The sequence below is a fragment of the Salvelinus sp. IW2-2015 genome, linkage group LG20 (assembly GCF_002910315.2).
Source record: "Salvelinus sp. IW2-2015 linkage group LG20, ASM291031v2, whole genome shotgun sequence".
In the NCBI taxonomy this organism is placed as follows: Eukaryota; Metazoa; Chordata; class Actinopteri; order Salmoniformes; family Salmonidae; genus Salvelinus; species Salvelinus sp. IW2-2015.
Window position 1 is genome coordinate 13,089,504 of NC_036860.1, and position 27,743 is coordinate 13,117,246.

The window sequence follows — 27,743 nt, forward strand, 5'->3', positions numbered from 1 at the left end:
ATATCTTAAGTTCTGAGAACATGGTACCCATGTTCTGGGTAAATTAGATTTGACATKAAAGGAATGGTCTCTTGGAAACATTCCTTGTACTTCACAGGAATATTCCTGTGAAAACATTAGTTAATGACCTAATGAGACTATTAAGGGAAAGTTGTGGGAACGTTTGCTTTCGAGTAGGATTATCATTTGKCCGATACTAATTGTGAGTGTTTGACATCGATTAAGGACTGTTAAGGACTGGGGCAAGGCCAGCAGGAGATTTACAGAGCCTGTGAGGGTGACCTCAGGTTACTTAGAAGTTAGTTAGAGTGTAGCTAGGTCATATGACTAAGAAGAGTTGGTGTCACACCCTGATCTTTCACCTGTCTTTGTACTTGCCTCCACCCCCCTCCAGGTGTCACCCATCTTCCCCATTATCCCCAGAGTATTTATACATKTGTTCTCTGTTTGTCTGTTACCAGTTTGTTTTGTCCGTCAAGCCTACCAGCGTTTTACCCCTTGCGCCTGTCTTTTTCTATAGTTCCTGTTTTCTCGGTTTTGACTGCCTGCCCTGACCCTGAGCCTGCCTGCCGTTCTGTACCTTGTCACACCGCCCTGGATTATTGACCTCTGCCTGCCCTGACCCTGAGACTGCCTGCCGTTCTGTACCTTTTGACTCTGATCTGGATTACTGACCTCTGCCTGCCCTTGACCTGTCGTTTTGCCTGCCCCTGTTCTAGTAATAAACTTTTGTTACTTCGACATGGTCTGCATCTGGGTCTTCCATAAAATGTGATAGTTGGTTGTGAGGGACGTAGCAGAGCTCCATACACGTATACATTTAAAGATGAGCCCTGGGCTATTGATGGACCGTAAAAGGGTTGCAGAGGAAGTGGAGCTGATCAAGCATGGTGCACAAAGCCCAATATCTTACGGTCAATCCCCAACCACCATAAACGATCACATACAGCAAGTTTTACTATCCTATGGTGCCTCTTGTTTGCCTTATAGAGATGTTGGGATTAGTGCACAGTTTCCCAGACCAATGCATGAGTCTCCCCAGCATGAGAGCTCATTCTTCATTTCAGGTGTCACATGGGCTGGCCAGCCATGGTTGTTAGTAAAATAAATGCATATTAGAGCAATTCACGGCAGCAATTGCCAGATAGTCCCAGTCAGTATTAGATAGAACGCTGCGGACCTGTGGGGAAAACAACCTTTGGTTATCTCAGTTACCCCATTGGCTAACATCAAATACATGAACCTTTTTCGAACACAATTTTCTTGTTGTCCGCTTGTTTTAGTCAATTACGAAACTACATTTAAGAAAAGTACAACATGTCTAAAGATTACTTTTCAACATTGCCTGCTCCAGAGCATTCTCACTACTTAGAAAAACATACTAATTGTCGAGCTTTCCCTCATGCACCTTTTCATGGTGGTGCTAGAAGCCACGTGAGTGAGTGCTAGCTAGCTACCGACTGGAACATTAAGCTAGCCAAGACCAACAAAAACAAATGGACTAGAAGTACTCACTACAAGTAGTGATTTGAGTTATACTGAAACTGTGATTAAATGTTTTCCACATACATGTAGCCTACGTGTAGGACATCTTGTACATCTTGGACATCTTGAACATCTTGGACATCTTGGACATCTCCCACACTGAATAGCCTGAAGCCACAGGGCTCCTCTCGCAGGCCAAATCTTCCTACTTTGGAGCATTGCGAGCCGTAGGTCGGGGTTTTTGACCTAGTAACATGTACTTTGAACAACACAGCAGCTTTTCGACATGTTTTGTTCTTTCTTTATGACTCAAAATTGACGATGAACTTGGCTGTTTTAAAATGGGGGTCGATAGGAAGTAATAATTGTTTACCACAATTTGTGAGTGTGGTCAAGGGGAATTCCTTATTAAGTAAGTATTGACTCTGGGTATGGCATTTTGGCTGTTGAATGGCCTTCTGACATGTGACAGTCCAGTTCCATGKTTTTTCTGTCTCTAGTAACTTCCCGAGGGGAGGACTGATGGTGGAGTAGGCCTATCGAGGACAGTTCTGGGAGAATTAGGATTGCATTGACATTGGAGAGGCGTGATGTGAAGAAGGCCAACTAAATTGATGGCATTTCTTGTCAATGAGCAACAGGTTATGTTGGTTCATAGTAGCTTTATGCGCTTGTCATGTATGGTTGCATCCTTCCCATACACCATAATGTCACCAAGTCAACATATAAGGCAACTCCAGTGCAGACAGCCAGAATAGTGRACATGATTGTCTGTAAGAAGCAATGTGCCAGCTCAACCCGAACAGGATCCCAGAACATCCCAATGTGCATCACAAATGCAGTGAGCCAGCGAAAGGTTGTGTTGGATTCAAGCAGCCGTATTGGACAAGCAATGAATCAAAGCTTACTTCTAAATTTACATTTATGATAAGGAGGTGACATAAGAGTCCAATCTTGGAGGCACAGTTATACCACAGTGGGGAAAAGCTGTAGAGATATGGAGGGCGTTTGAGAGTCCAGGGTTGGATTCTCTTTCCTCTCGTTGGAGCCTCCCAGTTGCCTCATTGATCCTCAAAGAGGCTTCGTGACTTGGAATACTTGGTGTTGCCATGACAAACAGCCTACTTCCTTTTCCTAATCCAGACAAAGGTCTTTGAGTGTTTATGCTGGGCGTATTGGATTCCTAACATAGTTGAAGTACACAAGAATTGTCTTGAGTACAGGTCATACAGTACAGGTACATAAATCTTTAAAATGTCTCTCATTAAAACGTGCTCATAAACAGGTGATTAAACCACTATTAATCGGTATTGTGGCAGCCATATTTCATTTTGGACGCTGTATTGGATTTGGAGAAAAATCTAGGTGGGCCCCCTAATGTAATTGCAAGAATAGGGGCTGAACATATAAAATTCACAGAGGAACTTTTGGCTGGAAAAAAATTACAGTTTTCAATCGCAGCTCACTTGCCTTAGAGCCAATTACAATAGCCACAACATCAAAAAACATGTGCAGGCCTAATTGTATGCATTTTGTCAGGCAGGACCATACAGCACTGAATGAGAGCAAATTTGACTTGAACAGTTGTCTATTGAACAGCTACCAAAAAGTGAAGTTCACATTCATCATTTATTTTAATTGTTGATATTCTCTGCATATTGTATCTGTGTGTTTACAGGTCTATTTTTCCAAGATGCATTCAGATATCCTAGTGCTGTTTGTTTGTGTATGTAGGGCAGACAACCGACWACTTKTATTCCACATTTTAGCAATATCTGAGCTTGAATTTTGGGTWAGATGTGGCCCACCCCCTCCAGCCAGGCATTACTCTGCACTTTTGTAGCTTTTTTTTGATAGTATGATAAAAAGCCTGTTGKTATTGCTGTTTAGATGTGATGACATGTATGCCATTTTATTTGGCTCACGCCATGCATTATTCGACATTTTTTGAGTTTAGGTTGTGTGTCACAATATCTATACATTTAACCCCCTTTTGCGATAAAATATTTTGACACAACCATCCATTTCATATCTGAGAGACCTTAGAGACATGCTTTGTTATACCTCTGCTAGTATCTCTCTCTCTCTTTTTGAGGATTGGCAACTTGTCTAGCCTAATTAAGGACTCTCTCATTCTGGAACTCTTAAGTCTTATAAGCAGCTGGTTTCTGCTGTGGGAAAATCCCATGCTGCTGATGCCTTCATTCAGGCTTCTGCTGTTTTGGTGAAAATAATGTCTCCCCATTTCTGTCGCTTCCTTAATGGAACTATCCTGAATAGCCTAACATATAACTGTTGCTGAAGTAATGCATCTGGCCTTGTATAATTCAGTGTTGTTGTAACCAACACTCAGACAGACAAACAGACATTTTTCAACCATTTAGAATTTTTCACAATTATAAATAAAGGTTAAATAAATAAATACATTTCCTATGCAGTTAACGGATAAAAAAAGTATTCTGTCGGGAGGAGGTGCATGAGTCCTCTGTTATGACAGATGGTAACCGTATATCTCTTCCGGTGGTGTAAAGTACTTACGTAAAAATACTTCAAAGTACTACTTACCCAGTTTTTTTTGAGTATCTGTACTTTACTTCACTATTTATATTTTTGACAACTTTTATATTTACTTCACCAAATTCCTAAAGAAACGTATGTACTTTTTACTCCATACATTTTCCCTGACACCCAAAAGTACTCGTTACATTTTGAATGCTTAGCATGACAGAAAATGGTCCAATTCGCACACKTATCAAGAGAACATCCCTGGYCATCTCCTGCCTCTGATCTGGCGGACTCACTAAACACAAATGCTTTGYTTGTAAATKATGTCTGAGTGTTGTATTGTGACCCTGGCCATACATAAACTAAAAAAAAACAAGAAAATTGTGCCGTCTGGTTTGCTTAATATAAGGAATTTWAAATTATTCGTACTTTTAYTTTTGATACTTAAGTATATTTGAAACSGAATACTTTTAGACTTTTACTSAAGTAGTATTTCACTGTGTGACGTTCACTTTTACTCGAGTCATTTTCTATTAATGAATCTTTACTTTTACTCAWGTATGACAATTTAGTACTTTTTCCACCACTGATGTCTTCTGTGAAGCTTTAGRTTTAAGTTCAGACAATGGTCAAGGTTATGGGGAGGAGAGCGGAGATAAACATAAATTAACAATAGTGAATTTCATTGTCCTTTCAATATATTATATTCTGAAAGCGAAAGCCTTGTCTTTTGCCTAATACAATGAACAATAACGAGAAAACTGTTCAGCCAAGGCTAGATAGGATAATATTTTCTCGTCATAAAAACTATTGTTCTTGAAATATCTTGTTATGTAGTCCTAACAGTCACCCTGACCCAACCAATAAAATAATATATTTCGTTAAAAGCCTTTCTAATATGTATTCAGAAGCGTAACAACGAACGGCATCCGCAATCCATCAACCTAAAAGAAGACAAAATATGTCATAATACAATAGGCTACACATGACAATTCGTGCGAATTGCCGWCATCTTAGAAATAATCAAATCAATAGTCTTGCATAAACAGCACACTGCTGAATTAATAAATTATCCTATTGACCACTTCGAAATTATATGGTCGGCAGTGCCAAGTTTGATGAAATGGCACTATTTCTACAGGCCATATAAGCCCATTTAGCTTATCTTTTCGATYCAACTGCATGCACTTCATTTAGGAAACGACCCCAAAATGTCATTTTAAACAACGATTTTGTTTTTACAATATCCGCAAATTCTAAACATGGACCTACAATTTAATTTGATATTCGTGTCAGAATGTTTCTGTTTGTTGAGGCAAATAGGTMGTTTTGACCATGGTTAGGAAAAGTTTATAGCTACGCGAAATCGTGAATGCGTCTGTTATTAATCATCAGAATGAGCAACGTCTAATTTCTTGTCCACCATTTTACAAAAATGTTTACTGGACATTTATACTTTTATTTACAGATATTAAATGTTGATTAATATGTGCAACATTTGTAATTTGCATAAGCCTATACAATATAATGTCTAAACTAAATAAAACCATCATTATTTACAGAACACATGGGCTACCTTTTGATTTTCCTATGTAGGCGTAATTCAAATGTGGGCAACCTAGACTACTTTACAGCGACCTGCAATGATTTCATTTGATCAAAATCTGATCTGAGCAAATAGTAAAAGGTAGCCTACCCACTGTCCACATACGTCAATTCAACGTCTATTCCACGTTRGTTCAACATCATTTCATTGAAATGAGGTGGAAACAACTCTGATTCAACCAGTGTGTGCACAGTGGGTAGGCTAATGTGCTCACTCTCAGATTATTCCTCAATAAGTATGGGTGCTGAATCCCGATGAATAAAGTCCACAATGAATGAGATGGACAGACAGCACACCAAAAGCATGGCTTAAATAGGCAAATCCATAGATTATTGAAGACTAATTGTTGGTGCCTGTGGTGTGGTGCACGCTCCTCAGTCACTCTCACTGATGCACACACACTTWCGATGTTCTTATTTTGCCCACATGATCTGTCGGCATGAGGTTTAAAAAACACACACAACAACAAAAAAGCAATGCAAAGTAGAAACTGTATGAGAAAAAAATGTATATTTGTGGTCCCTACAGGTGTAGCCATAATAAAACATAATCTGTCCCAGGGGGCCTCATTCTGTAACACCATTGTGGTCATGGCCAGGCTGTGGCTGATTACTCTATATGGCACAAGTATTAGTCTCATGTTACATTTGCCTTGGTAGAGAGGAGCCCTGAGGAGCTCCAATGTTTCATCTATTTTATTCAACTTCATTATCAATTGCGTCAAACAACGCTCATAATTGGCCACTTGTGGCTCAACCATGTTGGAGATCACACATTTTTAAACAGCGATTCATTCCATCCCGGAATAGACCTGAGATTGGGTCCAAACCTTAAAGCGAACGGAATGATATCCAGGTCTAAATGTAATCCAACCTCTTCCTCTCAGACTGACTCCAATTGTGTATGAAGACTGTATACTGTAAAGTGTAGCGTTTTCTTTGCATCATATGTGCTCCGGACACACATACACACCTGTCTCTTATACACATCTAGATGTGTATAAGAGACAGCCTTAAAGCGAACGGAATGATATCCAGGTCTAAATGTAATCCAACCTCTTCCTCTCAGACTGACTCCAATTGTGTATGAAGACTGTATACTGTAAAGTGTAGCGTTTTCTTTGCATCATATGTGCTCCGGACACACATACACACACACACACACTCACACGTGGGAGGGGAGACGCCAAGCAGTCTGGGCTGAGTTTAGAAGTATTGTTATTAACTTTTTCCCCCCAGTGTGAATAAAAGCCACAGTAAGGGCACATCCCTGCTCCATAGCTGCAGGGCCTGGCTTTGTTCTCCTCCATAATGCACACATAATTACAGTCTTAAAGAGAGGCTGAGCCTCCCTTGCTCGCTCTCTCTCATCTGTCCCTCACCTTGCACAGCTATGACAAGTGTCCACGACTCCACCTAGCTACCTATGCATACCCCAAAACAATTGCTTGGTGCCATGTCACCAGTTTGGTAACCCTGCTATCACTGGATTCCCAGCAACGTCCATCCCTCCATCATTAGTACATTTTTCCTTTTCATCCCTCAATCTGTAGCCTTTCATTGGACATACAGTACCAGTCAAAAGTTTGGACACACCTACTCATTCAAGGGTTTTTCTTTATTTTTACTATTTTCTACATTGTATAATAATAGTGAAGACATCAAAACTATGAAATAATACACATGAAATCATGTAGTAACCAAAAAAGTGTTAAACAAATCAAAATATATTTGAGATTCTTCAAAGTCGCCACCCGTTGCCTTGATGACAGCTTTGCACACACTTGGCATTCTCTCAACCAGCTGCATTAGGTAGTCACCTGGAATGCATTTCAATTAACAGGTGTGCCTTGTTAAAAGTTAATTTGTGGAATTGCTTTACTTCTTCATGTGTTTGAGCCAATCAGTTGTGTTGTGACAAGGTAGGGGTGGTATACAGAGGATAGCTTTATTTGGTAAAAGACCAAATCCATATTATGGCAAGAAYAGCTCAAATAAGCAAATAGAAACAACAGTCCATCATTACTTTAAGTCATGAAGGTCAGTCAATCCGGAAAAGTTCAAGAACTTCGAAAGTTTCTTCAAGTGCAGTCGCAAAAACTATCAAGCCCTATGATGAAACTGGTCACAGGAAAGGAAGACCCAGAGTTATCTCTGCTGCAGAGAATAAGTTCATTAGAGTTACCAGCCTCCGAAATTGCAGCCCAAATAAATGCTTCACAGAGTTCAAGTAACAGAGACATTTCAACATCAACTGTTCAGAGGAGACTTTGTGAATCAGAACTTCATGGTTGAATTGCTGCAAAGAAACCACTTACGAAAGGACATCAATAAGAAGAAGAGACTTGCTTGGGCCAAGAAACGGGCAAAGGACATTAGACCGGTGGAAATCTGTGCTTTGGTCTGATGAGTCCAAATTTGAGATTTTTGGTTCCAACCAGAGTGTTTTTGTGAGACGCAGAGTAGGTGAACGGATGATCTTTGCATGTGTGGTTCCCACCGTGAAGCATGGAGGTTGGAGGTGTGATGGTGTGCATGTGCTTTGCTGGTGACACTGCCAGTGATTTAATTAGAATTCAAGGCACAATTAACCAGCATGGCTACTACATCATTATGCATCAATATGCCATCCCATCTGGTTTGCGCTTAGTGGGACTATCATTTGTTTTTCAACAGGACAATGACCMAACACACCTCCAGGCTGTGTAAGGGCTATTTGATCAAGGACAGTGATGGAGTGGTGTACCAGATGGCCTCCACAGTCACCCAACCTCAACTCAATTGAGATGGTTTGGGATGAGTTGGAGCTCATAGTGAAGAAAAAGCAGCCAACAAGTGCTCAGCATATGTGGGAACTCTTACAAGATTGTTGGAAAAGCATTACAGGTGAAGCTGGTTGAGAGAATGCCAAGAGTGTGCAAAGCTGTCATCAAGGCAAAGGGTTGCTACTTTGAAGAATCTAAAATCTGAAATATATTTTAATTTGTTTAACACTTTTTTGGTTACTACATGATTCCATATGTGTTATTTCATAGTGTTGATTTCTTCACTATTATTCTACAATGTAGAAAATATAAAAAATAAAGAAAAACCCTTAAATGAGTAGGTGTGTCCAAACTACTTTTAACTAGTACTGTACCTCAATTTAATTTCACTCTCATCAATTCCCCCAATCCTCATCACTACCTCTGTTAGGTATTTGAACTAACTGTTAATCGTTCTGGATTAGAGCGTCTGCTAAATGACTGAAATGTAAATGTATATATGAAAGAACAGTTTTCATACTGTTGAGTTGAGGAACGTTGGTAGTATCTTTCATCCCTGAGTCAAGGAGATTTGTGCATCATCAGCAACATTAGAATAGAGATATTATATACCAGCTAATGACATGACCTTGGGGGAACAGCTAAACAGAAAATAGGCCTAGAACTGAACCCTGTGGGCCACCACAGTCTTGAATCTACAACCTGAACTCTACTTACTGAACTTACAAGTCAGTGGTCTGCCTGTCAAYCAAAGAGTGATATCTATTCCATGCTCTTAGGGTGTACAAGACAAATCACCTTTAATACATTTTGTTTGTTACCCTGTGGCAAATTACATTCTAACATTCACAATGGCAGTGAATAGCATATGCTGTTAAATTATTGAGTTTGTGCATGGTGATTGATGACCTGTRGTTGATGTATACTGTGCCACACGGAGACGAGTGGGGTGGTGTACTAATTCAGAGACATGGCCTTACAGAATCTGTGGAGGCCCTGCCGAACAAAATAAGAATACTGTTTTAATGAGTAGATATGAAGACAGCTTTGTGACAAAATGTCAGTGTAGATTCAGTCTATCCCCACTGGCCTTAAGTTTGAGGCTGATGAACAGACTGACACACAAGATGTGTCACAATGTGTGAACCCATGATTTAAATTCAAACTCATGGGAGACTAATATATATCATGACTCATGACTCATGACATTTCTATTTTACATTGTGCATATATCCATGCTAGACTTCAAGATTAGCATGATGTGGTGATGGAAATGTTACTAACGGGTTTAAGGTTTAGGGGTGACATACACATCAACACATTGAACCCCCCCAAATGAAATTTTACAGCCAAACATTGTATTATAAATGTGACAATAATTACTACGTATTTTTAAAACGCTATTGGCACAGTGAGCATGGTCCCAGTGTAGTTCAATTAACCTTCCGGCCCGTCTTGGATAAAAGCCCAAGAGCTGGCAACATAGAGGTAAAATGACATGGTTCATGCGAGGGGGAGGGCGTTCCCGACGATTACAGAGGTGAAATCAGAGCGCCGAGGAATGTTGGCGCGAGATGAAAGCGCAGGAATCTATCATTCTCGACACGTCATTATTTTGGCGTAATAACACGGGTCCTTCGGCAGAAGACAACAAACATGAACTTCTAAAGTCGAGAGAGACAATACTGTGTTTTTTCTTGGCACTCAGCGCAGGGATAAAAGTACAGTGTGAATGTCTCAATGGAACCTGTTACGTCTTACCTTCAGAAGATAAATATGTATMATTCAGACTGTAATTATTTTCAGTAGGCTATATAGACCTAGCTTTTTTTTGCAATAGCCTATACAAAGACTGCATACCAACTGATAGAATCAATTAGCCTAAATTTGGCCTGTGCAATTTACAACGGGACATCATGTCTATAGACCAAACATATTCTTGATTTGTGCAGTAATCCAAGTAAACACTAAAGGACACTACTTTAAGGTCTAAAAGTTCATGAAAGATGTTTAAATATTCTACTGATAATGGAAGGGATTTTGTCGATTTAATGTTGCAACAAGACATGCACTCTACAGGTCTAAATTCTACCTGGGGACTGCACAGTGCATTCTTGCTGAATATTCCAAGATCGAGTTGGCGCTGTGGCTCCCTACAAAAGACAGCGACAGGCGTTCAAAGAGCTGTTGAATCAATGCAAGATTAACAACAGGGTAGGGCGAACTGCCGCAGGCAAATAATAAAATACCCTTGTTGTTCRTATTTTTTCTTTGTTTGCACTAAATTGACACGTTTGGGGATTGTAAAACTGTACGTAGCCTATCGAGTTATGCTTTCCCTTGGGTTCCAATTCTAATATAGGCTACAAATGGACATTTGGTGAAACTAAATGTGCAAACGTGTTGGCTCGTTGCGTGGTAACTGGTTGCATTGTTGGCCCCTTGCCAGCCAAGTGGATATTGGTATTTGTTTTCATTTCAAAGTGTTTTAGTTCGTTGCTTTTTTTCTGTTGTGTGACTTAACCTAACCTCTGTAATTATTTTGCCATCACGCACTTTAAGCCTACACTGCAGTTGTATCCTCCTAAAGCAGGTAGGCACCTACACATCACTGCACTCTATACTCCTCTGTAAACTGGTCATCTCTATATACCCGTCGCAAGACCCACTGGTTGATGCTTATTTAACCCTCAGGCCTCACTCCCCCCTATCTGAGATAAGATATCTACCGCAGCCCTCATATTCCACATACAACAGCCGTTCTGCCAGTCACATTCTGTTAATTGTCCCCAAAGCACACACATCCCTGGGTCGCTCGTCTTTTTGAGTTCGCTGCAGCTAGCGACTGGGACGAGCTGCAACAAACACTCAAACTGGACAGTTTTATCTTTATCTTTTATCTTCATTCAMAGACTCAATCACGGACACTCTTACTGACAGTTGAGGCTGCTTTGCATGATGTATTGTTGTCTCTACCTTATTGCCCTTTGTGCTGTTGTCTGTGCCCAATAATGTTTGTACCATATTTTGTGCTGCTACCAWGTTGTGTTGCTACCATGTTGTTGTCATGTTTTGTTGCTACCATGCTGTGTTGTCATGTGTTGCTGCCATGCTATGTTGTTGTCTTAAGTCTCTCTTTATGTAGTGTTGTGTTGTGTTGTCTCTCTTGTCGTGATGTGTGTTTTGTTCTATATGTATATATATTTATAACTTTTAAAATGTATTTTCTTAATCCCAGCCCTGTCCCCGCAGGAGGCCTTTTGTAAATACGAATTTGTTCTTAACTGACTTGCCTAGTTAATAAAAATGTTAATAAAAAATTTAATACAATTCGTTATAGACTAAATGTTTTCAATATTATTTGAAATAAATATATTATGGGATAGGCCTATTTAATTCCACCGAATAGCAGGCGTTGGAACATGATTACATAGCCTACTATATGAGGATGAATGGTYYACCATAACRACTACAGTATTATTTTAGTATTACTGTGTAGGCTAGTGTGTAGACCTAATAGTTAGGCTATCATAATTATTCAGGGAGTCTCAGTCCTGAAACGTTATCTTCCGCGCGTTGCTCAATTGTTCCCAAAAACAGCATCGGCTAGAGCTCTGGCATAGGCAATATGCCCTCAGGTTGACAGCAACCTGTGACATTTAGACTTGTGACTGAATTACATAAAGTGACGACTCTAAATGTGCCATTTAGGCCTAATGATTTCGAGCGTCTTCGGCGCTACATCTGCCATGCGCTGGGCCCGGGCCGGCGTGCATTCAAGTTGATATATATTGTCACCCATCTGTCTGCAACCTACAGACATAGATTACACATGACCGACTATGTAATGGTTTGCAGTCGAATGTGAACGTCTTCTTTCATCACGGACAAGATTGATAGCTATGGGCAGCCTTCCMTCCTTCTCCAGAAACTATCAGTAATTACAACTCATCCTCTCACCAAGTACAAAGTCCTAAAGAAGAGTTTCCCATTTGTTGCATTTTTGTTTAAAGAAAAACATGATTMGTGTGGCTGGGAGAGTGTGGGTGTGTGTGTGCATGTGTGTGCGTGYTCTATGTTTTATCTTGATGCATCTGAGCGTTTTGATAAAGTCAAATTTACAACAGTATAATAGCCACTATGTTGGGCTTCTGTGCCCTCGCTTGAGTCTAGTCATGCGTAGGCTAAATCACGCATTGGCGCCAGATGGAAATKTAATGTATAGTCTTGTAATGTAGCTATGTGTATCGCGTATTAATTAGGCCTGTATACATATATMATAMTKGATTATCATATGGCCTAACTYGTGCGCAAAAGATTTGTCCTTACGTAAAAACATCACTGGCAAGTTGTCAAGTTGGTTGACCATCTTTGCAAACGCTAAAAGGCTACATAACACAATCTAAACATGCWTGACATTAGATTAGCCTAGTTAMTGTCTGTTACAGTAGGCCTATCTTCTCATTTAGCATACATTGTTTCCAAATTCTGCTGCGTTGACATGTCACTGCTGCCCAAACTGGAAGACCGACTTCATGTAGCTTGTATTAATCAAGTTAAATATGGTTTGGCCTCGAGGCAGGATGACATGATTAGCCACCGCAACCAATGAGCAGGCGCGCTTGTGTATGCCAAGCGAGGTAGCAACAAGTCTAAACCATATGCACAAAGTGTTCGGAGAAACAGTGCAGGTTTTCCTGTTCTCTTTTTTAGAGACGATAAAATAAAGGGACTGCGTAATTTAGAATTTGGAGACAAACGGAAGGATTTAGGAAATAACCTCGTCGCTTCGTGCTATTGGTATTATATTTTTTTTTAAGGTAGCATAACTTGCCTACTCAGTGGATATGCATCGGTCCCAGCTGTAGCACTCTATGGTGCCCTTAACTGCGCCTCGAGTTTATGGACCCCCGCTCAATGATGACTATGAGTTCATTGTCGGACAGTCTGGTTGCTTCTGATCCCTCCAAATCGGCCTTTCTGGAGTTCGGACACGGCTATCCCGGGCACCAGCAGCACTCCCCCGGCTTGTCCCACAACCACTATCCAGTGCACGGCTTGCATCCCGTCGGACACTCGCAGCACGATAGCCCCTTTTCTTCCAGCGCGTCATCTTATGGCCGCCCGCTAGCCTACCCTTACCACAGCACGGTAAGCGCACACCACCCAAGTGCCTACCTGCCATACCAGCACAGTAGCCACAACAACGGTCTGGGACACACGAGAATAGAGGAAACAGGTACGTTTTTTAAAACATCMGTGTTGACATTTTGGAGTTAGTTCAAATGTTTGTTGCCATTTTCAAAATGTGGTTACAGTGGCGAAGGCTATACGAACGCGATTGCCTTCTAAAATTAGAATCGGGCACTTATATAGCCTACCTAAACCCTATCATAAGCCTGCAAATAAACCACTAATGAAATATAAGGAATTCCTAACATATAGCAAGCAGCWTTACGCAAACAGTGCTCGGACCTAAAGGTGTTATCAATAAATCGGATGTTCCCATGTCACATATGTAGTCTATAACACCTGAGCACTATTGAATATAATCAATATTTTTAAGGGTCAATAGTTGACAGGCTACTGAACCTCGAGATGTATGCACGGATAAAGCAAGGTACTGTTCTCGTCTCAAATTGATATGAGAATCTATTTTCAGAAGATTTCACAATACCTAGGGCTATATGTCGCCTATTTCACCATTGCAATTAATTAGTCTAATCCGATATTAGGACGGATGATTAGACCTAAGGCTAGACTACTACTGGTCAATTTGCTTTTATATTATTGGGCCGCAAGACAGGTCGGTTGATTAGCACAGTAATTAGCCTAGCCTACTCTGGATGATGATACAGGTCACATGCAGCCGACATGGGAGGAAAAAACCGAGCCACTTAACATTTTGTCCTGTGGTCTCCCACAAAGCACAGGGTCCAGACAAAACATGTAATCTGAAAACCATTTGTCTTTGATGACGTTATTGCTTCTGTGATTCTACATTACTTCATTGATATTTTAGCATACAGATACCCGCATAGGACTACACGAAAGAGCCACATCGTTATACCTCGTAATTTTGATTMAAACGTTAAACAAAATGCATACAGCACAGCATTAATTCCACCCAGCCTACTGTCAATGATCAAAATAACACTGTCTCTAGGTTTATACTTACAATCAAATTGCTTATAATGGCTAGTCCTATTTGGAGTGTGAAGCTGTTTGGGACTAAAAGCGCGAAGACATTCAGATAGGAATATCAACCAATAGGCCTAATCCTCTCCAAAAAAAATGCAATTATGATGAGAGTGAGTTCGCTTAGGGKTTTAGCAGCCTATTTATATTTACACAACATCAAAAACCTGTGCGATAATCGGCAGGGAATGTCATCCACCTATCGTTGACTGACTGTGATATCTCCACTGCACGGTTGGCAATTGCCATGTTTATCAACTMTCTCCAGACATTGAAAAGTAAAACTTTTCACCCGCATATTAGGAAACGGTTTGTGTGGCTATCTTACAGGCATTTCGTGTGATGGGCATGTTGGAAAGTCAAGAAGTATTTAAGGCCCCAGATAATATAAACTTTGCAGTCCTCTTGAGCATTAACATATTCRTTATGTTATTCTTAGTTCTGATTCAAAACCGGTCTTCGTTCTGAACAATGTATTATTATTATTATTATGATAATATAACCATGAAATKATGAGTTTAATTCCTACCAATAACAARATAATGGCCTAATAATAATAAAGGAAACAATAGCAACAAATGTTTTATCAACAATGATGACCATTTGTATGTTGCAATKATTTTTGGRACGCTATTAGCAGACCAATATTAGTTTTAGTGGTTTTAAAGGTGCTACACRGGATTTTTKATTTATTTTTGCATTGTAATTTCAGAAAATGTCCATAATATATCTGTCGCTAATAGTGGAATAATAGTGTTTCACAGTATTACTTACTCGCCAATGTTGTGATTGGCWGTGATATTCACCTATTGATTTCTCCCGCTGGAGTGGCATCTGTTGTCAAACTGAAATATATTTTCAATAACAAAAAATACAGTTTTACAGCTGTTTGAAGCTGGTGGACCAAAACAAAAGAACAGTTTCTGCATAGTCACACAGCAAATTGGCCAGTGTTACCTATAGTGTTGATTTTTTCAGTGTAACATTTCTAGTGTTGATTCAGGTGTTAAATCAACACTCATTGGTGTAAAAGTGTTGGAGTTAATAACCAGTGTTAAACCAAAACCACACCCATCAGTATCATATTTTCCAGCATGCTGTATTGCAGGTAGATTTTTAGAATTGTTTGTTTCAATATCTATGTTTTTGCATGTACATTGATTGATGAATTAATCTTATGCTACTGAAATATAAATACAACATAACTAAACAAATAAAATCTGTTACTTGGACTTATTACACCGGTTACTGAAATGGTTGTTCCAGTTTATATGGTTTAGGTAGTCTTATATCTTCTTCTACCTGACCTAGCAGTCATCATTCTAAATGCAGGTTGCGGGTTAATAAAAATTCAAAATGTTGGCTATCCCCACTCTGGTTGGATTCCAATAGGAATTACACATCACTTTGCAAGCCATCATAAAGTGACTCGCAGGCCTGCAAACCATGAGTTTCAGGCCACTGTAATAAGGCAAAATTAAACCCTTCAAAATACGTCCTTATTAAATACTTGTATTTTGTTGAAGAATGACATTTGAATCATATTCGCTTAGGATCTTCTTTGGTGAAGRYCASAGAACAAAAACAAAAAGACTGCAACAACAACCAKATCTCTGTCACTAACAAATACAGTTGTTAATTTAACACTGAAAAGTGTGGGCCTGTATAGACACTAGACCCGTGTTGATTTAACACTGGAGAATTGGCTGTGCAGTAGCATATGATGTAAGGCCTATGAGTTTGTTTATTATTTGCTATTTGAATGGCAGGCTTGGAATAGAAAAGGAACAATCAAGATTCAACATTTCCAATGCAACTTATTTAACTCAACAATACAATACAACTTTATTTCCCATTAGTWACAGCAAACAACAGAAATATGTCTTCTGCTCATTCCCAACTGCCCCGGACAGCACAAATCACATATACAGCTGAGACGAGCACCGGGTCACCCCTGTATGTTGTGGGGTTAAGGGCCTTGTTCAAGGGCCCAAGCCACCTAACAATAGGGGGATGTCTTAAGGATGTGAACCCAGCAGCACTCCACTTGCCAGAATTTTTTTTCTCCAGCGCCTGGGATTCCCGGGATTCAAACCGKCCGTCTTTCGGCCACAGGTCCAACTCCCTTAGCCGCTGGACTACCTACCACCTACCGAAATTCTCTGCAATTATTGTTCAACTTAGCAAATCAAATCGAAATCTTACGCCCCTGTAAAACAAAAAGTGAAGTAGATGAAAGATCAATCTCYTAACGCTATTACCCCGGTTGTATAATAAGAATGGATTCATACAGTGTCATGTTACGATAAACACCTTGTGGGGCCTAACGCAGCTGTTTCCCTAAGCACTAGTCGGTATGTGCAATCTTCATAACAATGGGGATAATGGGGAGCACTATGCAGTCATTATATTCCTCATGCTCAATGACCTCTTTTGCAACATGAGGTAGAAAAGAAAAGTTGAGCTCTTGCCCTTTGAGGGCAAATTAAATGGCTTAAATTAAACATGTATTAWTCAGTAAATGTACGATTATTATGATGGTCATTATTATTGTTATTGATGGTGTTGTTGTTAATATTGTTATTATTATTCCAACATTTCTGACCTCAATTGGACTTCCTGGTGAAATAAAATACAACTTTTTCTTCTTCGTCCCTTTGAAGAGCTTGAGAAGCCGACCACGGTGATCGAGAATGGAGAAATTCGACTGAACGGAAAAGGGAAGAAGATCCGAAAACCTCGGACCATCTACTCAAGCTTACAACTGCAGGCGCTCAACCAGAGATTCCAGCAAACCCAATACCTCGCGCTACCTGAGCGAGCCGATTTGGCGGCCAAATTGGGACTAACTCAAACACAGGTACATATTTCTGTATTTTGGGCTCATTTTAATAGTCTATCTCAGTTATTKTTTACTGATATAACTGTTCAATAAGGTGTTTATTACAAKAGACTCTTCAACACACAACGATTTTGGTGGAAGTCTTTTTAAAAAATGTGGTCTGTATAGGTCTCAATAGTTCGAATGGAACACATGTGCACGCATTACGCAAAGKGTTCACAAAGTGAACAATTCCTATAGCCTATTGTTTACTCGAATCGGGCAAAAATGTCCCTCTTTTGTAAGCATCTCATCTCACAAGGTGGTGAGAAGTTTAATCAAAATGCTGTGCGTGCCCATTCTCAAAGGCACGCCTACTCTTTGCATCTGGGCTACAACACTATATGCATAAGTGCCCGGTTAGATACKGTTAATAAAGGCCAAATGTCTCATCAAAAATGAGACTGGAGCCTAATGTTAYGGAGGTATGTAAATTTGAGGCTTTGAGAATTTCCACTCAAASTAGTTAAAGTGTTGACTCTTTCGATGCTTTATTATTTAGCAYATAGRAGAAAACACTGGAACATTAGGTTCCGAGGTCAAATCAAATCCATTTTTATTTGTCACATGCACTGAATACAACAGGTGTAGTAGACCTTACAGTGAAATACTTACTTACAAGCCCTTAACCAACAATGCAGTTTTAAGAAAATCCCCCAAAAAAGATAAGAGATAAGAATAACAAATAATTAAAGAGCAGCAGTAAATAACTATAGCAGGGCTATATACAGGGGGTACCGGTACAGAGTCAATGTGTCAATGTGCGGGGTATTAACTTGCATTAGTGTGATGTCCTGCCATGTTCATGGAGGTGTTAGCCCACTCTAATGGCCTGTAACTGATATTGTTTCCCTTCATCAGTGTGTGGCACACACACTTTCATGAATATTTGAATGCAACATGAATGCCCTTGGCTTCAGCTGGCATGGCAGTTCCCTGTTGGCAGCGAGGCGAGGCAGCAGAAGAGCAGGGTRTATCACCGTCCTGTATTACCGCTACTTGTCTTACTGTGTTAGCCATCTCCTACTATTACTTACTTACTCATCTGGGCCTGTATTCACTATGGGCCGGTTTCCTGGACACATGTTAAGCGTTGTYCTGGACTAAAAAAAACAGTTTCAATGGTGATTCTCCATTGAGCATGCTTTTTAGTCCAGGTCTAGGCTTACTGGCCCGAGTCTCAGAGTAGGAGTGCTGATCTAGGATACATTTAGCCTTTTAGATCATAATAAATACGATTATGGACAGGGGGTAACCTGATTCTAGATCAGCACTCCTGTACTCTGAGACGCTTAATGAATACGGGCCCTGAGCTCAGTGKTCTCCTTTAGCCTATATAGCTCTTGCTTCAGTATTAAGGCCTCAATCTCTCAGCCAATGGGTTCCTTTTGTAACTAGCTCCTCGCTTCTCACCAAGCTCTGTTTGTCTGGCAAGGGAAGAAGAAGGGAGAGGGGTGGAACGACCGCGGCCATTTTGTCTGTCAGTAGGAATAGAGGAAGAGAGCTTAGCAAGTTATCGCGTCACGTTTTCTATAAATATTGTGAGTCCCAGGAAGTTTTGGGGTTCCCAAAACGAGAGAAAAATAACTGCAGAGAAAGTACAGACTTTGGTAGGACTACATCATTTTTTTATTTGGGAGAGCTTACTGCTTTCAGCCAGGTAATCATTCTATATTTCTTTAAATCTAGAGATCTCCCTCACTACGTTTGCCCGGGGACTTAAAAAAAGACATAATGGCGAATCCAAAGGGAATATGTACTCTCAATGCTGCTATACATCAACTGGAGTAAAGATAGTTTTTAGCGTATGGATGGATATGAAATGCATTCATTGATCCTCTGTGGTAAGAGACCATTCTGAACCTGTAGAGGCCGTGATGCGCTGCTAAGAGAGGAGGGCCTTAGTAATCCCATGTAAGTGCTACACGACAGATATCTGAGAAAGCGTGAAGAGGTGACTTTTTGCAAGATGAGCCCTTTTTACATATGACATCAGCAGCCTACATCTTTRTAACTGAGGGTGTCAGATAACTAATGTCCTCCAGAGCCTTTTCAAGTGGATGGCATTACACTGTGGCTTTTTGTTTTTGTGGAGCTAATTTCTGCTGGGTTATGCCAGATGTGCTATTACATTAATTGGTTTAATGTGCAATCCCTAAATGGATGAAATCACCCTCAACTATAGAGCTTACTGACATATAGAACTACAGTATTGTGACCTCCATTCACAGACACTTGACTTTACGGTTTCAAAGACATATAGAACTACAGTATTGTGACCCTCCCATTCCCAGACACTTGACTTTACGGTTTCAAGACATATAGAACTACAGTATTGTGACCCTCCCATTCACAGACCTTGACTTTACGGTTTCAAAGACATATAGAACTACAGTATTGTGACCCTCCCATTCACAGACACTTGACTTTACGGTTTCAAAGACATATAGATCACATCAAGCCAGGACTTTTTGTCTTGAAAACAATACTTTTCCAAATCTAGTTGGAGAGATTATTGTGTATACATGCATCTGAAAGTTGCATTAATTGGGACTTTAGAGACATGATATTTCTAGTATATAAAGGACACCTATATACACTGAGTATACAAAACATGAAGAAAACCTGCTCTGTGTATCAAGAAGGGTCCACCACCCAAAGGATATACAGACAAACTTGACACTGAGGAAAGCATTGGTGTCAACATAGGCCAAGGTCCCTGTCGAACGCTCTCGACACCTTGTAGAGTCCATGCCCCGACGAATTGAGGCTGTTCTGAGGGCAAAAGGAGGGCAACTCAATATTAGAGAGGTGTTCCTAATGTTTGGTATACTCAGTGTATGTATATGCTAAATATGAAGAAGCACTTCTCGGAACCTCTCTGATATTATGTTACCTGGGCGGAAGCAAGAATTATTGATTAGGGAGCAATTGATAAGGGTCATATTGATAAGGTCATATTGATGAGGGTCATATTGATAAGAATCATATTGATAAGGGTCATATTGATAAGGGTCATATTGATAAGGATCATATTGATAGGTCATATTGATAAGGGTCATATTGATAAGGATCATATTGATAAGGATCATATTGATAAGGATCATATTGATAAGAGTCATATCGATAAGGGAGCTAAGTATAGATAATTGGGATCGAACATTGCTTTGTTGGAATCACTCGTGTCTTCCGGCCTTCTATGAGCAGCAACCAACTGGCAGATTATGCATAGACCTTTTTGCACCAGAAACMCTCACCACCGCTCGCCAGTCACCACACATTTAACTAAGGAGAGTGGTTTCCCCAAGTTGTACGGTACATATATTGAGATTTAGTTGGATATGTGGGACAGGATTTTCTGSCGTGATTTCTTGAACTACCTAGTTACCAAACATCTCAGACTGAAAGCCCTTGTCAACTGAGTGTTGCTGTTGGAATCTAAAACCAATACTTCCAATTATTATAGGAAMAGCAACTTACAATAGCATGCTGTTGATTGACGTTAGGGTGAAATTCATTCATACTTAAAGTTCAATGCAATTTGGCATCAAAGGGGTAATCAGCAGTCGCTATATCACTTTTGGATTTATAAATTAATGATATGTACCTACTGATTCTTGAAGAATATAACTCATAAATGCTTCACGAACTTAGTTAAATAATCATTCCCCATAAGAACCCAAAATATAAGCTTGTTTTACTCCAATGGTTGTAAACAAAGTAAATGTAAACTAACACTATTTAGCCTCAGAACATGGTTAAAATGTTGATATGGGTCAATGTGTCAATCCTTGCGCCCATTGCACTGTCTATGAATTTGATAGTGGTTGCATTTCTCCAGCCCCATCCTTCAGCTTTTTTAACAAAACGGGTGGGGAAATCACTTTGTTATAGTTTCAACAGCTAATTTAAGGATGTCCCCCTTTTGAAAATCAGTGTTTTTGGAGGTCTTAGATTTATTTAGTTGTAGATCCCCCAACCTGCAAAGTTATGAGGACATATTTCATATGTCTTCTTACTTCTTGTGTTTTTTTTTCTTCTAGTATTACATCATTATTGATTATTCCATTGTTGGGTTGTGAGTTTGCAAGAAAGGCGTTTCACTGTACTTGTGCATGTGACATTAAAACTTGAAAGACAATATTAGCAATCTGTCATTGAAAATGATTTATGTGAGACTTGGTTTTTTGTTACATCTGCATGAACTGTTAATTCCCTTGCTGGCATTGAATGTGATACACAATTATTATTAATAGACCCATTTTAACACTTCTAGGTGTGCCCACATTATTATGTTTAGGCCTATGGGAGTTTATGGGAGTGAAATATGTTGGTTATTCACCATGGCCCTACTCTTTTTTTTTTCATGTTCATCAGAACTGAACATGTGTAGGCTAAARGCAGAGAAAACAACGTAAAAGTTAGCAGAGTTGTGGACTTCAGTTACATGACTTGGACTACTCGAGTCACATAACTTGGACTCGAGTCTGACTTGAGTCACAAATTTGATGGCTTGAGACTCGACTTGAAAKAAAATAAAATAACTTGAGACTTGACTTGGACTTGGAGCCTCAAGACTCGGGACTAGACTTTGACTTGAGACTGATGACTTSAAATTATCTGGACAGGTTTGGTAATGTTTTGCCACTAATTTTGTGGCACAGATTCTATGTGGATTACGCTACATGTAGCCAGAGAAAATAGCCGCAGCATCGCCCTTGCAAAARAAAAAACTGCAAAAGATTGKCTAGTGAAACGCACACTCGGCACTCTAATTGGACCAGAAAACTGTCAATCAWMACAGGCAAGCGAACAGATCGATGATTTGATGTACAGCTATAGGATCGGGTGCAGTGCAAACGTGAAATTGTAGGAAGAGAGGATTGAAATCAGGCCAGCAGGCAGTAGGGAACCCCAGCAATCACTGGGGAAGCCAACCCCCCCAACTAGAAAAACATGTTGACTCACCCTACTTGTAAAGAAACGCCAATGCCATCCTCCTCTCTTTCATGTTGAGGGAACGGTCTATTGTCCTAGGCTACCTGGCTAAAATGCCTGCTCGCTAGCCTAACATCCATTAATGGGCAACGTTAGCTAGTTAACATTAGTCTTCTACATCTAGCTACATATTGAACTTCCATCCTCTCAGGCCAGGGGCACAACAATGTATGAATTAATGGTCGGATCAGAATCGCCGTTATAATGATTGGCCWGTACGGAGAATTAAGTAAAACCACAAGTCCAAATCCATATCTCCATCCATAGCTAATTTAGGAAAGGKACAATTTTAGCTAGCTGGCTAGCTAGCCACCGGAAGACAACAACACAACAATTCAAGTTTTTCTGTCAATGACGCATGCTCTCAATGGGATTTGATAGCTGGCTTCCCTTGACACTTTTTTTTGGTGCGCCAGGACCATTCACAGTTGACCTCGCTCAGTTTAGCTCACCGCTGATTGGCAAAAAAATGTATATTTTTTTGGTCAAGGGAGGCCAGATGCTCACTGGCTTCCCTTGCCTTCAATGCTGYGGGCGGCAACAATGTCATACTCGTTTGGACCAGACAGCATCAGATARATGGCCTACATGTAGAGAGACAGAGGGGTGCTGTTTCGCTCGCTCGGATGCTTTTCCCCTCCAGATACATTCAGCCTCTTGCCAATTGGGTAGGCTAATTGTATGGTCCTGGTTGCTAAGTGTTTATATTATGTAGGCCTACCTGTTTGAACTCCTGTTAGACAGTTTGATTTGTTTCTCAAGGGGTGTCTATTCAGATAGGACAGGTTAAGCCTGATACAGAGGCTATTTCTTTTGGGCTGTTGCCTGTGTATATTTGGTACATCTACTTGTATATTTTATACGATATGGCGCTTCACCATTGGATCACCAAGACCTAATAAATGTACACTCTGAGCACGTCAACCTGCCTTGCCATCAGCTGATTTCATGCCCTTACCACAGCTACAAGGTCCATATTTTACAATTACATAGGCTAATAAAAATATGTTGTAGACAAAATAATGAAAAGAGCTGTCTGGTAGACTCAATAAATAGACAAAGATTTGTAGTTGAATGTATATATATTTTTTACTTGAATTGAGACTTGACTTGAAAACGTGTGACTCATCTCAACTTGATTTGGTCTTAGAATGCACGACTTGGACTTGACTCAAGTCTTGACCACGTTCTACTTGGGACTTGACTTGAGACTCAAACATTATGACTTGAGACTTGCTTGTGACTCGTATAATAGTRACTTGGTCCCATCTCTGAAAGTTAGTAAAGCCTGCAGGTCCCCCTTAATACATAGTGCATTTGGAAAGTATTCAGACCCCTTGTCTTTTTCCACATTTTGTTACGTTACAGCCTTATTCTAAAATGGATTCAATTGTTTTTTGCCCTCTCATCAATCTACACACAGTACCCCATAATGACAAAGCAAAAACAGGTTTTTAGAAATTTTGCAAATGTATTCCAAATATCACATTTTCATAAGTATTCAGACCCTTTACTCAGTACTTTGTCGAAGCACCTTTGGCAGTGATTACAGCCTCRAGTCTTCTTGGGTATGACGCTACAAGCTTGGCACACCTGTATTTGGGGAGTTTCTGCCATTCTTCYCGGCAGATCCTCTCAAGATCTGTCAGGTTGGATGGGGAACGTCGCTGCACCGCTATTTTCAGGTCTCTCCAAAGATTTTCGGTCAGGTTTAAGTCCGGGCTCTGGCTGGACCACTCAAGGACATTCAGAGACTTGTCCCGAAGCCACTCCTGCGTTGTCTTGGCTGTGTGTTTAGGGTTGTTGTCCTGTTGGAAGGTGAACCACCGTCCCAGTCTGAGGTCCTGAGCACTCTGGAGCAGGTTTTCATCAGGGATCTCTCTGTACTTTGCTCYGTTCATGTTTCCCTTGATCCTGACTAGTCTCCCAGTCCCTGCCGCTGAAAAGCATCCCCATAGCATGATGCTGCCACCTCCATGCTGGTGGTGTTGCCAGGTTTTYTCCAGATGTGACGCTTGGCATTCAGGCCAAAGAGTTTAATCWTGGTTTAATCAGACCAGAGAATCTTGTTTCTCATGGTCTGAGAGTTCTTTAGGTGCCTTTTGACAAATTCCAAGCAGGCTGTCATGTGCCTTTTACTAAGGAGTTGCTTCCGTCTGGCCACTCTACCATAAAGGCCTGATTGGTGGAGTGCTGCAGAGATGGTTGTCCTTCTGGAAGGTTCTCCCATCTCCACAGAGCAGCTCTGGAGCTCTGTCAGAGTGACCGTCGGGTTCTTGGTCACCTCCCTGACCAAGGCCCTTCTCCCCCGATTGCTCAGTGTGGCCATGCGGCCAGCTCTAGGAAGAGTCTTGGTGGTTCCAAACTTCCATTTAACATTGATGGAGGCCACTGTGTTCTTGGAGACTTTCAATGCTGCAGACATTTTTTGATACCCTTCCTCAGATCTGTGCCTTGACACAATCCTGTCTCGGAGCTCTACTGACAATTACTTCGACCTCATGGCTTGGTTTTTGCTCTGACATGCACTGTCAACTGTGGGACCTTATATAGACAGGTGTGTGCCTTTCCAAATTWTTATGGGGTGTTGTGGATAGATTGATGAGGAAAAAAACAATTCAATCAATTTTAGAATAAGGCTGTTAAGTAACAACATGTGGAAAAGGGATGGGGCCTGAATACTTTCCGAATGAACTGTAAATGTAATTAATTCAAGACATCACAACAACAATAATTCTGTCATCAGCGTGTTTGGGGTGACACTCTTGGGCAGATCTCTTATTTTGGTTCATTTACGAGCCTTTGTGAAATGTGGGCTATCTGAGCCGCGTTTTCCACTCATCTCCACAATCAATTGTAATTCATAATTAGATTTTACTAGAGCTGCTTTTACCACGCTGTGGGTGTTGCGGTTACATAAACGTCTCAACAGGCTCTCTCCATATCAAAATATCTCTGTAAATTCCCTGTATTGTTCGTATAATGGGGAAAAGCCTGCAATAAAGGAATGCCAAACGTATTGCTTGAGTGGTCTGTAGTGGGGTTTACAATGAATTTCTCCTGGCAACCTGAACCCACCCACCAGCTTTATTTTGTCTTTCTWGTGAATGTTCTGTTTTTAGTCCAACATATTGTTCTCATATGGAAAATATTTGTATTATTCCTTGGCGCTAACATGGCAGTCATATAGCCTACAGTTATAATTTTAATAATTTAACGCTCAATTTGCCAGCATGCTGGCAACATGCAAAGGTGCATAACAATAATATCCAAAAACAATTATATTGACAATAACAACAATGAGGCTATGGATATTATCATTTATTATTATTATTATTATTATTATTATTATAGTGAGTATTGAGTAGACTAATAGTAATAATAATAACAACTTATCAATGATGATAACGATTATAATAATAGCCTAATTGCAGGCTTAATATACTAAATTGTATTTATTGTTGCAGGTTAAGATATGGTTCCAGAACAAACGCTCCAAGTACAAGAAGATCATGAAGCATGGCACGGGCGGACCGGAGGGAGAGCATCTGCACGCTGGGTCATCCGGGTCTCCGTGTTCCCCGGGGATGCCGCCACTTTGGGACGTTTCCATGGCAAATAAGGGGACGCCTGCGCACTCCGGTGGATACATGAACAATTTCGGACAATGGTACCCAAGCCATCACCAGGAATCTACGCCGAGAACTCAAATGATGTGATAGGATATGGGACAATGGGATGGAATTCTGTACGCTCTCCTCTTGTACATGAACCGCGTAGCCTATCCCTTTTAAATATAGCTCCAAGCCCCAACTATCACATTAGAGACTTTTCATTTTTGAAATGGCTGTTTAAAGGTCTTTTGTTTGGATTTCATCCGAGGTTTTGCCTTACAATTTCTTGGACAAATGACTACATGGATTTTGCATGGAGACCTATGTGGATCTGTATTTTGTATGCAGTTCAGTTCCAAATAAATCCTCAGTGGTCAACTATGCACTGCAATAATATCTATTTTTACGAAATGAGTTTGAGCATGAAAATGCCTAACCCGGTCCCTATGAGTTACAAAGCAATCTAAGTTAAATTCAAACGTTTACATTTCACCTGATAAGTAATAATTATAAACTCATGCCTAACCGAAATGATGTCTTTGCATCAAATATTTAAATCACACATACACACAGACATATTTTAAATATATACATATATATATAATATGTGTGATGTACATATATATATATATATATATATATATATATATATAAAATATGTGTGTGTGTGTGTGATTTAAATATTTGATGCAAAGACATAATTTCGATTAGGCATGAGTTTATAATTATTACTATTATGAATATTATTATTATTAGTAGTAGTAGCCTATTATTATTAAAGTACATATCAAAATATGCCAAAAGTGTAAAAAAAAATTACTTCTACGGCGCAATAATAAAACTACCATCTCACATAAGAAAGGGTCATGTATTTTACCCTAAAACATCTGGAAAAGCAAAAGAGGGTACTATTTTAACATTGACAATGATTTTATAAAATGGCCATGTCAATTAAAGGTAATTTGGGACGTAGCTTGTTATATAAAGCTTTCATTCCAACAGTATAATTACCAGCAATTTGCAGGCAACATAATATCCCTCTCCAAAACTGAAAGTCCAAAGGAACTAATAGGAAAAGGACAAGGAGCATCCATCGGCTGTTGCGGCTCTACAAGGCAACGGAATCGTCATTAACCCAAATTACTTKCAGGTGTAAGCTAATTGTAGCCTATCAGCAGTCCGACACAAATAGCTGAAAAACGAGAGGCAAAAGACATGACAGCGCTCGAGTGCAAACCAACTGTGGTGATTTAAAAAAAAAAAGTATACGACTAACTATTGAGCACAGAGCTGGCACCACAGGTCCAGAGTGGTGTGGCGAAAAAACAATTATGGGGCCGGTAGTTTTTCTTGATCTGGTAACCTAACCACGTAAAGTGCAATGCCTTATGCGGTAGGACATGATTCATCTCTTGTAAAAATGTTTAATATGGGCTGTGATGGAAATGTTTAATATGGGCTGTGATGGGACCAGAGTTTTTCTAATCAGGTCACATGGGTTCAAATTTAAAAAACTGGAAAAACTCCTGGCTTTGGGGAGGATGAAAACCCAGTCAAACTGCAGTAACTTTGTACTTGTTCATATTTTAAAGGACTAGGGTGGTTCCTATACACGTACACAGAGAAAGCAACATGATTGGACAATAAAACACACAAGGCTGAGCTTTCCTTATGCTGATTTGCATCGTGTAG

At 40.1% G+C, this 27,743-nt stretch overlaps 1 protein-coding gene across 1 annotated transcript; it reads left to right on the top strand.

The window, feature by feature from the left end:
- Window positions 1-13,008: 13,008 nt before the first annotated feature.
- On the top strand, window positions 13,009-26,434 carry LOC111979915 (homeobox protein Dlx4a-like). The gene is made up of 3 exons (XM_024010600.2): window positions 13,009-13,599; window positions 17,222-17,418; window positions 25,905-26,434. The coding sequence occupies exons 1-3, from the start codon at window positions 13,263-13,265 to the stop codon at window positions 26,154-26,156; spliced, it is 786 nt and encodes a 261-aa protein (XP_023866368.1). The 5' UTR covers window positions 13,009-13,262; the 3' UTR covers window positions 26,157-26,434.
- Window positions 26,435-27,743: the final 1,309 nt, after the last annotated feature.

What these genes read in the sequence shown, in the direction of transcription:
- LOC111979915 (XM_024010600.2), top strand. Translation starts at nt 13,263, where the DNA reads ATGGACCCCCGCTCAATGATGACTATGAGTTCATTGTCGGACAGTCTG. An exon ending in CACGAGAATAGAGGAAACAG is followed by an intron (nt 13,600 to 17,221) that starts GTACGTTTTTTA and finishes GTCCCTTTGAAG; the next exon opens with AGCTTGAGAAGCCGACCACG. An exon ending in TGGGACTAACTCAAACACAG is followed by an intron (nt 17,419 to 25,904) that starts GTACATATTTCT and finishes TTATTGTTGCAG; the next exon opens with GTTAAGATATGGTTCCAGAA.